At 44.5% G+C, this 12,782-nt stretch overlaps 1 protein-coding gene across 1 annotated transcript; it reads right to left on the bottom strand.

The window, feature by feature from the left end:
* Window positions 1–103: 103 nt before the first annotated feature.
* Window positions 104–9,248, bottom strand: SUV39H1 (SUV39H1 histone lysine methyltransferase). Its single transcript, XM_083483122.1, has 6 exons — window positions 9,124–9,248; window positions 5,313–5,458; window positions 4,236–4,901; window positions 1,528–1,674; window positions 1,296–1,425; window positions 104–932 (listed from the first exon to the last, which is right to left on the bottom strand). The coding sequence occupies exons 1-6, from the start codon at window positions 9,140–9,142 to the stop codon at window positions 796–798; spliced, it is 1,245 nt and encodes a 414-aa protein (XP_083339248.1). The 5' UTR covers window positions 9,143–9,248; the 3' UTR covers window positions 104–795.
* Between the last annotated feature and the right edge of the window lie 3,534 nt (window positions 9,249–12,782).

Below are 12,782 nucleotides of genomic sequence, written 5' to 3'. Positions count from 1 at the left end.
CTTTGCCCCAACCCATTTCCTATATATATATATTTATACTGTATATTTAAAAACATATTCTCTTCAAAACAAATGCATTAATTACAAGAAGCAACATTGTGGCTTTTCACTTTGCATAGGGCTTTATGATGGTTATTAAGTGCGTCTTCAAGTACAAATTACATGGGCCTCTCCCATCCTCAATGAAAGCAAGTTCTATGGATGTGGAAAGGTGGGGAACAGTCATACGGCACACTGAGGTAATACAGAGTCTTTGTGCAGATAAATCCATTTTTTAAATGGCTTGTGTTTTACCATTTACTCATAAATGTGGCTAGAAAGCAGTTCTGCTGTAAAACCAAGACTTGTATCCCTTAGAAAACCACAATGAAGATAAGAAACTCGTCAGTGTTCTCTGCCACGTTGCACTCACAATCAAGCCTTCAAAATAATAAAAAGCTATAACAGGTTCTAATAAGACATCCAGAGACTTATGAGATACTATGCTGTTTTTCCAACCAGTACATCAACAGCAAGTTTGACAATTCGAACCAATCTGCCTGCCTGCTGAAGAATCTCTCAGCTGCTGTAAGAATATTTCAGTCTGGCAGTAAGAAGCAGCCAGTCATGGCTGGGTAGCATAAGAAATGTCAGTTATTGCTCTCTCTGCAATTCAAAGTACTGGGTGTTTTTTGTTTTAAGCAGGTAAGTTCCTGACTCTTACCCTCTGCCTTCAAACTTTCAGCAACTGCCACTTCTGTATTGAATTCAAGTCCAAGTCTATCCAGACAACTGTAAAGCAAAACTGGCAAGGAACTAGAAGAGGTATTTCCGGCAAGACTCTGTGCCACATTTACACTCAATGCGCATCCGCTTCTTTGGAGAGCCAGCCAGGCCTCCAACTAGGCCAAAATTAGAGTCCATCCTTGTGCTTTCTGCATTTACTGGGTCCACTGTGGGAGAGATAGGGAAGGTGGGAAATCAGCACTGGAACCAGAGTATCTTCCATCATAGCAGACCTGTCACTGAATTTTATCTAGCAAATGCACCCTATCCACAACAAGGCTACATACTGGCCAAAAGGCTAAACTCATAAAAGTTCCCTGTTCCTTTAAGCTCCTACCTATCACACAATTAAAAAGAAAATATATCAGAATTATTTTAGAATACTGTTGCTATGCTTTATTTGAAATTCGAGGAAATCTAACCAGAATTTTTTTAATGGTTCAAAACATGATCTTCATTCTTAATCCCTGCCTCCCAAAATGAACAGGTCTCAATGCCCACCTAAATTTCTCAAGCACTCCCCTTCTTACCTTGCATGTTGTAGTCAAAGGTGAGTTCCTCACCAACACGGATAGGTCGAGTAGCAAAGAAGGCAATGCGTGGCAGCCTCTCATCCAAATTTTCAATGAAGACATTGTAAACCTGTAGGTTAGGGTTACACTGGAAGCAGAAAACAGGAGTAAGAGGGAAGTAAGACAAGCTCTACATTAAAAGTTATGTTAAAGACATGGCTCCCTCCCCACTGTGATCTACCCCACTCACACTATGGTTGACAAAATGTGAAATGTTGCCATAGTATGCGGCATCCACTGTGTATACATCTTCTACGTAATCAAGGTCAAAGAGGTATGTGGCACCCTGTCGATCATAGATCTGACCCCGTCGTTCAGCCTCCTCTGATGTGATTATCTGGGAGAGATGCAAAAAACAGTAAGCACTGCAAAAATGGGGCTACTGCATCTTTCTTAGTAATCTATTGAAAATATTCATCCAGATCTCACTTGTTCCCTAATTTCTGCCATCTCTATGCTGGGTAACCTTCTACACATGCTTAGTCTCACTTTTGGTTATCAGTTTAAATCAAAGTTCTAAGTTCTCAGAGAAGATATGATCATGGATAGAAAACCTTCTAAAGTCATTCCCATCATGGTACATTAATTTGCCAAAATGTTTTTCTTCCGTGAATCTTTGATGTTCAAGATACTGAAAGTTGACTGCCTAATTATTTCAGTAAAGACTTAAAATCTTGACCATCCTTTATGGTGTCTTCACCCATCTAAGCCTCTCTGTGACACAAGTATCCAGTAGGTGGCTCCAAAATGCCTCATTTTCTGCAGCAAAACTCATTCTACAGTTTCTACTACCCACGTGTTTAAGAGTATCAGGTAGGAATCATACAATTATGGCCTTCTTGCTAATCAGCTGCATTCAGTGCTGTTTGTGTGCAAGTAGAATAGACTTCCACTCATGCAACAAGGCTCCCACTGGCCTCACAGTCCTCAAAATCTGCTCCTGAGAGTTCCTCAGTCCTCTGGAGCATATTTGAGGGCATGCAGGGCAGAGAAGAGAAGACCATAGAAGTCTGGTCACACAATATCAGAAATTTTATAAATAAACACTGGGCAGAATCTATTTCCCAGTTTGATCAAATAAACCTTGAGGGGACTTATATGTAATTGCAATGATATACACACATGCATATTCACAAACCCAATATAGCAGCCCATAGTCCCCTAGTTGATGAATCACTAAATCTGTGGTGTCAATATGTCATAGGATGAATTACTGAGCAAAATAATGTTGATGTTCTTAGCTTTTGGCACTATTCCCCAAAACTATTTAAATTGTATAAAAGATCTCTCACTTTAAAATGAGATACAGTGGTACCTCGGGTTAAGTACTTAATTTGTTCTGGAGGTCCGTTCTTAACCTGAAACTGTTCTTAACCTGAAGCGCCACTTAAGCTAATGGGGCCTCCTGCTGCCGCTGTGCCGCCAGAGCACGATTTCTGTTCTCATCCTGAAGCAAAGTTCTTAACCCGAGGTACTATTTCTGGGTTAGCAGAGTCTGTAACCTGAAGCGTATGTAACCCGAGGTACCACTGTACAGTTTATGACAAGGGCAGGGCTGGCAGGGACACAACTAAGATTTTAAGAAAATTTACTGGTTACATCAGATGAATGTTCAAGTTTGAGTGTCAACCATTGCACAACTTTCCCAGAGCCCAGGAAAATAGAGATCATCATACGTGGGAGGGGGGATTATTCCAGGGATCTTCCTGATTTCATGCAATGTTGCCTTTTGTGAGCGGACCTCAGGAATGTAACTCCTGTGTAAGTTTTGGGTCTACTGCATTTAAACTCCACAACTTTCATGTTTGAGAACCCCTCAGAATTCAGAGGTCAGCAAACTTTTTCATCAGGGGGCTGGTCCACTGTCCCTCAGACCTTGTGGTGGGCCAGACTATATTTGGGGGGGAATGAACGAATTCCTATGCCCCACAAACAACCCAGAGATGCATTTTAAATAAAAGGACACATTCTACTCATGTAAAAACACACTGATTCCCAAACCGTCTGCAGGCCGGATTTAGAAGGCAATTGGGCCAGATCCGGCCCCCGGGCCTTAGTTTACCTACCCATGCCTCAGATGGATCAGTCACAAAGAGCCTCACTATCCTTATAATGTAACTGATATCCCCCTGTTCCCTGATCAAAGCAAATCTTGTCAACTGACCATATAAAGATAAATTTTATCACTTTGGAAAGTAAGTGCAAATATAATCGCTCCATCTTAGACTGGAGCCCATGCAGTATAGCCGTCTATTTAATAATGCCCGGTTTGACTGGAATATTTCAAGTTCCTATCCTTGTCGTGTGTAAATATGCATAATACCTAGCCCTTTTAGAATTTTGGTGAAGAGTTGCTTCTGACTGACTGGAGCATTTCAGAAAATCAGAAAACATTACAGGCAGTTAAAATAAGTGATACCAGAGCAGAAAGAGAAAGAAAGAGAGAACGTAAGAGATATTTCCATTCTTTATAGTTTCAGGGGTTTTTTGTTTGGTGTTAGCAACAAGTGATATGGATTATATTTTGATAAAATGAAATGTTTGTTGTTTATTCCCAATATACTGTTATGTTTTATGTGTATTGTTTTTAATGTATTAACTGAATTATATTATATTATATTATTATTATTATTATTAGACACTAATAAATCTGACTAAGTTTAATGGGGTTTACTCCTAGGTAAGTGGTTATGATTGAAACCTAAGTATCTCTGCCTCTTCGATGAGTCTGAAGTAAATATTTCTACCTGAAGCTCACTGCTGGAACATGTCACGTACAAACATGGTGTTACTGCTTCACATCTTATAGAATGGAACAGGCCAACCCAGCTTCAATTTTTCTTTCCTCCTGTACCCTGGATCACAACTAAACTTCTGGTCCATGCCTGCTCATCCTACCTCTCCTACATACTCCATGACAAAGCTGTTCTTGCGGATCTTCTCCAGTGTGCGCACACCCCAGCCACGTCCATTATCTGTCCGGAAAATGCAAAGATCGTAACGAATGCCTTTCTGCACCACACGGTTAGAGCAGTCAATCCCACAGCTGCAGCGAGAATTGCACTCATAGATGGGCATACCAGCCTTGATCTTCACTTGGCCAAACTCATTATACGCAAATTTATGGTGTGAAGCACCAGGACAACAACCTCCTGCTGCTTCTGAAAAACAGTCCAAGCACTCGCAACCCACAGCCACCTGGTTGAGAGTGATGCCCTCCCCAACCTTGTACTCATTAATGTAGACAAAGTCCCGGGGAGGCCCTTCCAAGTCCACCTCATTCTCTACCACAATGCATCCCTTGTGGTTGCGCTTGGCATTGAGTTCATATTCCCAATGCTGCAAAGCCCGCCGCTGTTTGGCCTTCTGCACTAGGTAGTTGGAGATGCCTTGGTCAAGCAAGCGTGTATTCTTTCTGAGCTTGCTTCCTCGTCGAATCAATGCCTGCTCTAGGTCCCGGTGGAACTGTTTGAGTATACTGATACAGCGCAGGTTCTTTCTGGGCTCCCAAGTGTTCTGTGACTCAGGGTAGCCCCGCCACTTCACCAGGTAGTATTCCTCATCCTGAGTAAAAGGTAACCATGCACAGTGTCAGCTTAAAACATGACAATTCTCTTCCCAGAACTGAAAACAAACCCCAGAAAATAAGCTCTCCCAATAACCCCTTCTCCTCTAACCTACTAAAACCCAGAGTAAAGGACAAAACCCAGGTATCTCATGCAAAATTAAGCAACTCTGCAACATTCTCTCTTAACAGCTTCAGTCCTGTAAACTATGGGCCACCAATCAAAGGAAAGGGAGATTATCTGGATCAGTAATGCCTGGCTAAAAGTATAAAGAGCAGAAAGAGGGGTGAAGGAGTGCCAACTAACACCAAATCTCAATGTACAAACACTTAACTGAGAGCTAGGGAAAACAGACGCAAGGTTGTATAAAAGGTGTTGCTAAAGTTGCAAGAGGGCCCAAGTAACTCACCCGAGCTTTCTTGTAGTCACAGAGATATTCTACTTCAAAATCACAGAGGTTTTTTCTGGTAATACCCAAACCAGAGCAGCAAACTTTCTGCAAACGGCAGAGATCCTGGAGGTGGGACCAGGTTGATTTGCAACAAACAGTGCAGGCTATGGGAGATAAGGCAGATATACATTAGAATAACTGTATATTTTCCTTTAACAAAAAGTGGTGATATACTTTTCTGGCTAGCTCTATCATTGTTTTTATGATCATAAGGAAAAGGGAAATCTCAAAATGTTAAGTCTTACACACATTTCTGATGTTTGCTGCCACAGAGGGCAAGAACTCTAAAATTTGTGCAATGCATCCTAGAAGGTACAGATTTAATTTCCCACCTCTGTTCCCATTCCAGTACTAAACATACCACATTCCAACCATAATTCCTTGCCTGTGTTTCACTTTCACATCTGAGGTTTGCTTGTTCTTTTGCAAACCTATTTGCATATAGTGATGAATCTTAAAACAGGTCAAAGGTTATCACATCATGTGACTACTCAATGTATTTAATTCAACTAAATGCCCTGAATACCAACCCACAGCAAAACGTGGCAATGTAGCACAAGGCTTGTGCTGCAAGGCCTCATACATTTTTGTGATAGCTCTGTCATAATTCTTGCTCTCATCCCTATCTTCTAACAACCCCTGAACAGACCTGTGTCCTAGTTGCTTATCCTTAGATAGCTAAGCAACATACTTACATAAAACTATGTCAAATGTTATGTCCCAAGCAAAACATTTTCTGTTTGGCAGCATTTCTAACCAGTTCAGGTCCCAAAGAGTAGGATTACTTCCCCATTTTACACAGGGAACTAAACATACAGCTTTTCTAGGGAAATTACTAAAACACTTTACTGTTCTAAGAGTTAAAAACCTTCTTCTGGTCTCCAGCTTCTATTTGTTGATGGTCCATTTGCTGTCATTATTATTATAATTTATAAAGCATCAAAATTGCTAGGTGCTGTACAGAAATAACACAGCCCTTGCCTTCAGACTTACAATCTAAAAATAAACTTGACACACTGGGGGTGAGGGAATTATTTTTTTCTAATGAACAGTGGCATACCTGATTCTCCTCCACCTCCTCATTTAATCCCTACAACTCTGTGACGTAGGTTAGGCTGACAGACAGTGACTGGCCCAGGGTCACCCAGTGAACTTCAGGGCCAAGTGAGGATTCAAACCCTGGTCTCCCAGAGTCCTAATCTGACACTTTAGTCATTACACCACACTGACTCTGAAAGGAGAATCAAGCCAAGGTGAATAGGTATTAAAACATGCAAATGAGAGTTTTCAACCCACTTTCCCATGCAGTGTCTAGCTGATGGAAGAGTTCAAGAAGGTAGTAAAGTCAGAGAACTTTTTCCATGCAAAACAGATGCTCTACCCTTCCCTCAAGTCCTAATTGTTTCTCTCTTCTTATTAGACCCAAGGTATCTTTAAATGGTGTTTCCATGCGCTGCTCTGGTTCGCCAGAAGCGGCTTAGTCATGCTGGCCACATGACCCAGAAGCTGTACGCCGGCTCCCTTGGCCAATAAAGCAAGATGAGCGCCGCAACCCCAGAGTCGGCCACAACTGGACCTAATGGTCAGGGGTCCCTTTATCTTTACCATCTTTAACATAAATAAGCAATTCTCCCTTTTGTTCAAAATATGTTAACAAACTCCTGGAAGGCACCATAGCTCAATGGCACAGCACCAGCTTTACATGCAGAAGATTCCATATTCAGTCCTTGCCTGGCACTTCCAGGTACAGCTGAACAAGTTCTCTATGTGAGACCCTGAAGAGCTACTGTCAATCTATATATAGGTAACACTAAGTTAGTGGTTGAACTCATAAGGCATCTTTGTATGTTCACGCAATCATTTCAGTGGATTTTCTTGGGGGCATTTGAGTATAAATTCCCCATTCTGGGGCTTTGATCAACAAAATCCAATGTGGACAGAAATTAAGATGCTTTGTAAAGTCTCTAGGAAACTAGTTTGTTCAAACAGCTTGCCTTTCACCTGCAGGATCCTTGTTCTTTTCAAGCCTATAAAGCTGATAGCACTAGATGCAAGGTGAACACCAAATGGGTCAAAGATCCAGAGTTTTGTGATTAGCACACTGCCATCAGCCTCAAACCTTTGGCATCAGGCAGACTATAAAATATGATGCAACAAAAATAGATTGCAAGGACAATCACAGTTGCATTCTGAAGAATTAATTGGTAGGTGGAGGTTTTCATAAACTTGCCATAAAATCCATTTATTTATTAGATTTATATACTGCCCATCACACGATCTTAGAGTGGTTCACAGGATAAAAACATGTAAATAGCTAAAACAAAACAGCAAAACAATTACCCCCACTTCCCTATTGTATTCTGAAGGCAAGATTAACATAAGCATACTGAAGTGGAAGCAACATGAAGATCATTTCTTTCAGTAATCTCTCATTATGATGAGAATTCCCCACTCACTATTCTGAACAACTTAAAATAATGCAAGAGTGCACTGCACTAAGAACGCATGTACAGTTTTACATAAATAGGTTACAGGGATTGCCAAATCAGAATTGTACTGTCATCTTAAATTTATGAGGAAGACCTACTTAGGGAACTAAAGTTCTTGTGAGTGTTTTAAGCAAACTGGGTTTTTACTTTTCCACCAAAAAGTGGGAGTATATATATACAATCATTGCTGCAATTATTAAGAAAACCAGAGTAACCAATGGCTTTTCTCTGCCATCTGGCCCATGTAAACTCTCTGAAGTTTCTCCGCCAGGTATCAAGCTCACTGCTTCCTCCTGCTCCATGACAGGAAGGTATCGGGATTTGGGGGGGGGGGGCTTCAAAACTGCACGCCCAGGGTAATGTCCCCCCGAAACAGGGCCGGTCACTCTTAGCCCAGGGGTTTCACAGCTGCTTCCCCGTCTCCACCAGCTGCCAATCTCTTCCGCACACAAAGTTCGCCTAAGTGGCTGAGCTGGCTGTCTCTCTCTCTCAGGAGTCTGACAGGCCAAGGGTCCGAAAGCAAGGCAGCCTTTTGTCAGGAGCCCAACCTTGTGCCATTTCCTACCCCCCCCCCCAAAAAAAACCCGAGAGGCCTAAAGGAAACCTAAGCCTAAATGTTTAAAGGCGTTCAAAGGCGGCAAGAGTTTTCCAGGGGCGGCAGAAGGAAAGGAAGCACATGGCGAAAACACAAGGCGGGGAGCGGGACACCCACACCGACACCCACATATAGGGGGAGGACGGTTGGCAGAAACAAATGACGGGGGGGGACCGCAACAGGGTCAAAGCTCCTTTGCCCACGAAAGAGGAATAGGAGGGGCAGGCCGGCGTTTTGGTCCTGGGGGGCGGGAAGAGGGGCGCTTCTGCCTCTCAGCAAGCGAGACCCCCCACATTCCCCTCACGGCTCCCGTTCTTCCTCTCCCCACGCGCGCCGCCGCCTCCGCCTCCTTCCTCCTCCTTTCCCGCCCTCAGCGCGAGGCGGCCGCCCTACGGCCCCCGCGCCGCTTACGCCGCCTCTCGCGCGCTCCCCCCGCCCCCGTAACGGTCGCCCGCGGCCGCCTCAGAAGGCTGCGGGGGGGGCGGGGGTGTGTGTGCCGGGGGGGGGGTCCCGTCCTCGCGCCGCCCCCTCTCGCCCCCCCCCACCTCCGCGACCGAACGCCCGGCTGCCGAGCGCCGCTTCTGCCCGCGCGGGTCTCTCCATCGCCGCCGGCGCCGCCTCACGCGCCCAGCCCGAAGCTGCGCCTCCTCCTAGCTCGCTCGCTCGCGCCCGTTTTCCCTCTCACCTTTTAAATTTTCCGCCATCTTGCGCTTTTTTCCTTCCAACTCCGCTCCAGCCACTGAGGCCGCCGGAAACTTTTTTCGTCTCTCGCGGGGAGCGCGAGAGGGTCGGAGCGGCGGAGGCGGCGCCAGAGAGTCGCAGGCGGATCCTCGGAGCCATCCGCGCGCGGCCCAATGGCGAGCCCCGCTCAGCTCTGCGGGTCCCGCCCAGCGCCGCCCGCGACCAATGGCCGCTCGCCTCCCCGGCAGCCTCAGTCGTCCTCGGAGTTAGTAGCCGCCTTGAGCCCCGTCAGGGAAAAGGCGGCGCGTCAGTAGGGACCGTCACTTGGGAAGACAGGCGGACTGATGCCCGTGTAAGCAAAGGTCACCAGTGTCGAAGCAATAATTCTTCAACATCAACTTCGTTGGACTGGTCATGTTGCCTAATTGTCGTCTTCCAAAGCAACTCCTCTATTCCGAACTTAAAAATGGAAAGTGTAATGCTGGTGGTCAACAAAAGTAGCTTAAAGACTGTCTCAAGCATAGCTGTCAACTTTCAGATTTGAAAATAAGGGATCAGCAACCTCACCTGTCCCTGAGACAGTCTACGGGATATCTAACAATCCAGGATAGCAGCAGGAAACGGCGCTGGAATAAGGGAATTTCCCGCCAAAAAAGGGAAGGTTGACAGCTATGGTCTCAAGTCAAATGTTAAAAAATGTAGTATAAACACCAACAATTCGGAAACACTGTGAGTGCTCCAGTTGGAGAACAGCCTTTACTAAAGGTGTCATGGACATTGAAGACACTTGAACGCAGGACGCAAGGGAGAAATGTGCTAAGAGGAAGGCACGCTTGGCAAATCCACACTGTGATCAACTCCTGCCTGGAAACCAATGTCCCCACTGTGGAAGGATGTGTGGATCCAGAATTGGCCTCCACAGTCACTTAAGGACTCATTGTTAAAACCGTGTTTATGGAAGACAATCTTACTCGGCTACGAGTGATCGCCAAAGAAGAAGAAGACAGAATGACCACTTAGGAATTAGTACCATGTTCTTCCTCCTCACCTCCCTGAACAGAGCACAGCGACACACACCACACACACCTGCTCATCTAACTAAGGTCTTATTTTATGTAAATATATTTTAAAAAAGTTTCTGCAACATCCCAATCGAAATGACTTCTATGGAATTCCTGCATCTTCTCCACCATAGGTAAAATACAGAGGGTAAACTGTACCTCATTTCTGCCCTTGTCCATCAGCCAGACAAAAGGTTTTCTCTGGCTGGAGCAGAGAAAGTGGGAAAGGGTAGCATTATTTATTTCTCAGCAGCTAGCAACTTGCACATTTTAATCCACACTCCCAATACGTATATTTTTTATATATAAATAGATCTGGGTCATATGGTGCCGAGTCCAGGCAATGGCCATGCTCCTAGGTAATACAGCAATGTTCCTATTTACTTTTTGTTGGAATACTACTGCCTCTTCACAAACGAAAGATGAAGCCGTTTCCTATAGAGAACACTATTCTACCTAAAAAGAGGATTTATAGAAACCATGGTTATTGATCCCTTCGGCAGCTTTAGGTCAGGAGATGTTGGCAGGATCTCGTAGGTACATCACACCAGTCCTTGGCCATTTGGGGTATGGGAAGAAGCCACAGTTGCTCAACTATCTGTAATGCAATCCCACGCAGGTTTCCTCACATCTAAGTGCCACTGTGTTCAGTGAGTGTTTATGCCTAGTATCGCAACCACAACAGGCTTGCGAAACATTGCAGTTTGATTTCCCAATTCTTTCCCATCTCTTCGGGCATTTCTAAAAATCTGACTTCTCCCATCTTGGTCTCATGATTGCCCAGGGCCTGTATATAAATGCCTGGCAGTGAACCACCCTGCCGTTAAACATTTTGCTCTTGAAGTGCTGTCAGTACTCAGCAGGACCATACTGTCCTCTTTGCCCTAATTTCGCAGTGCCTACCTTTATCTGCTCTCTGTTCTGCCCCTACTGGCTGCTATCTGCAATATTGTGTGGCTATCTTTCGTATTTAGTCTGAGAGCTGCACATTCTCCTATCCTGAACTGCATGGGTGTGTTACTTAATGCTCACCAGGGTTTATCTAGATCAAGGGTGGCCAACTCCCAACAGACTGCAATCTACTCACAAAGTTAAAAACTGGCAGTGATCTACCCCCTTTTAGGGAGGGGGAAAGCCACATTTTTGGGGGGTGCAAGGCAAAGATGTTGAGCTTTTTTTAGGGGAGCCAAACTTGTTGAGCTTCTTTGGGGGGAGCCAGTGATCTACCAGTGATCTACCACAGATGTCCAGTGATCTACCGGTAATTCACGATAAACCTGTTGGACGTGCCTGATCTAGATTCTAGAATGGGTACACCATACCTGCCACCAGATAGACCAAAATGGAAGTCTTGTGGTAAATTAGTCTTCTATAAGATTGAGGCAAGTATCTTCAAAAGATTCTGACATAACGACCTTAAAAGATAATCATGCTTTACAATCTGAAATGCACAACCTATGTCTTCAAAAATAGTGCAAAGGAAAAACCAGTGATGGTGAAAACAAGGGCTACCTTCTGTACATTTGTCACAATATAGTAATATGTTTTGAATGCATTATAAACGTGCAACACCAGATGGCAGCAGAGAGCAAAAAGGAATTTTTATGGAATTTTACATAGGCTTCTTGTTGTTGTTATGATTTAATTCCTGACTTATTTACAGTGGTGCCCCGCAAGACGAACGCCTCGCGAGACAAAAAACTCGCAAGACGAAAGGTTTTTTCATTTTCGAGTTGCTTCGCAAGACAAATTTCCCTATGGGCTTGCTTCGCAAAACGAAGCTTGCCCCCGCACCCTGGATCTCTTTTGAAGCAAGGGGCGGCGGGGAGAAGATCGCTTCTCCCCGTTGCCAGCCCCGCAATCTCCGGGGACAGAGATTTGAACCAAGGGGCGGCAACGGGGAGAAGCGATTCTCCCCGCTGCCCCTTCCCTTGCTTTAAAACAGGTCCGGGGACAGAGGGGAAGGCCCGCGGCGCTTCCCCTCTGTCCCCGGACGGTCTCCATAGGAACGCATTGATTGATTTTCAATGCATTCCTATGGGAAACCGTGCTTCGCAAGACGAAAAACTCGCAAGAAGAAAAAACTTGCAGAACGAATTAATTTCGTCTTGTGAGGCACCACTGTATAGCGTTTTTAACCTGTGTCTAGATCCATCCCAGCCCAGAGTCAGGCAACCATTCGGCTTCTCTAACAGGCTTGTTGCTGCAGAAGATACAGTTGCGTCTTCTGCAAAAGATCTGCTTTTCCCTGCTGTGGTATAATTAGGGTATGGTTTTTTAGCCGGAACTCAGTTCCAGTATCTCTCAGGTGGGTGCCATTGCCATTATAAGAGAACAAGAGAGGTGTTCGTGGTGAGTTCTAGCACCTATTTTTCTAGAAAAATAGCACTGGGAATAATAATAATAATAATAATAATAATAATAATAATAATGGTGTCCTGCTTGCATCCAGGAAGGTGCTGCTGTTGCACCCTCAGTAATGTAGTAAGATTCAGGATGTCAAGATTCTTGGCCACATGGTGTTCAACAATTATCCCCTCTCCCTGTGCAAATAGGGTTGTGGATTCCACATACTTGGGGAATATCCTGGGTTGTATCCAGT

Source organism: Podarcis liolepis (assembly GCF_965112155.1).
Source record: "Podarcis liolepis genome assembly, chromosome: 17".
NCBI classification, from domain to species: Eukaryota; Metazoa; Chordata; class Lepidosauria; order Squamata; family Lacertidae; genus Podarcis; species Podarcis liolepis.
Note: the sequence above shows the minus strand (reverse complement) of the source record. Positions and strands in the feature narration are given on the sequence as shown.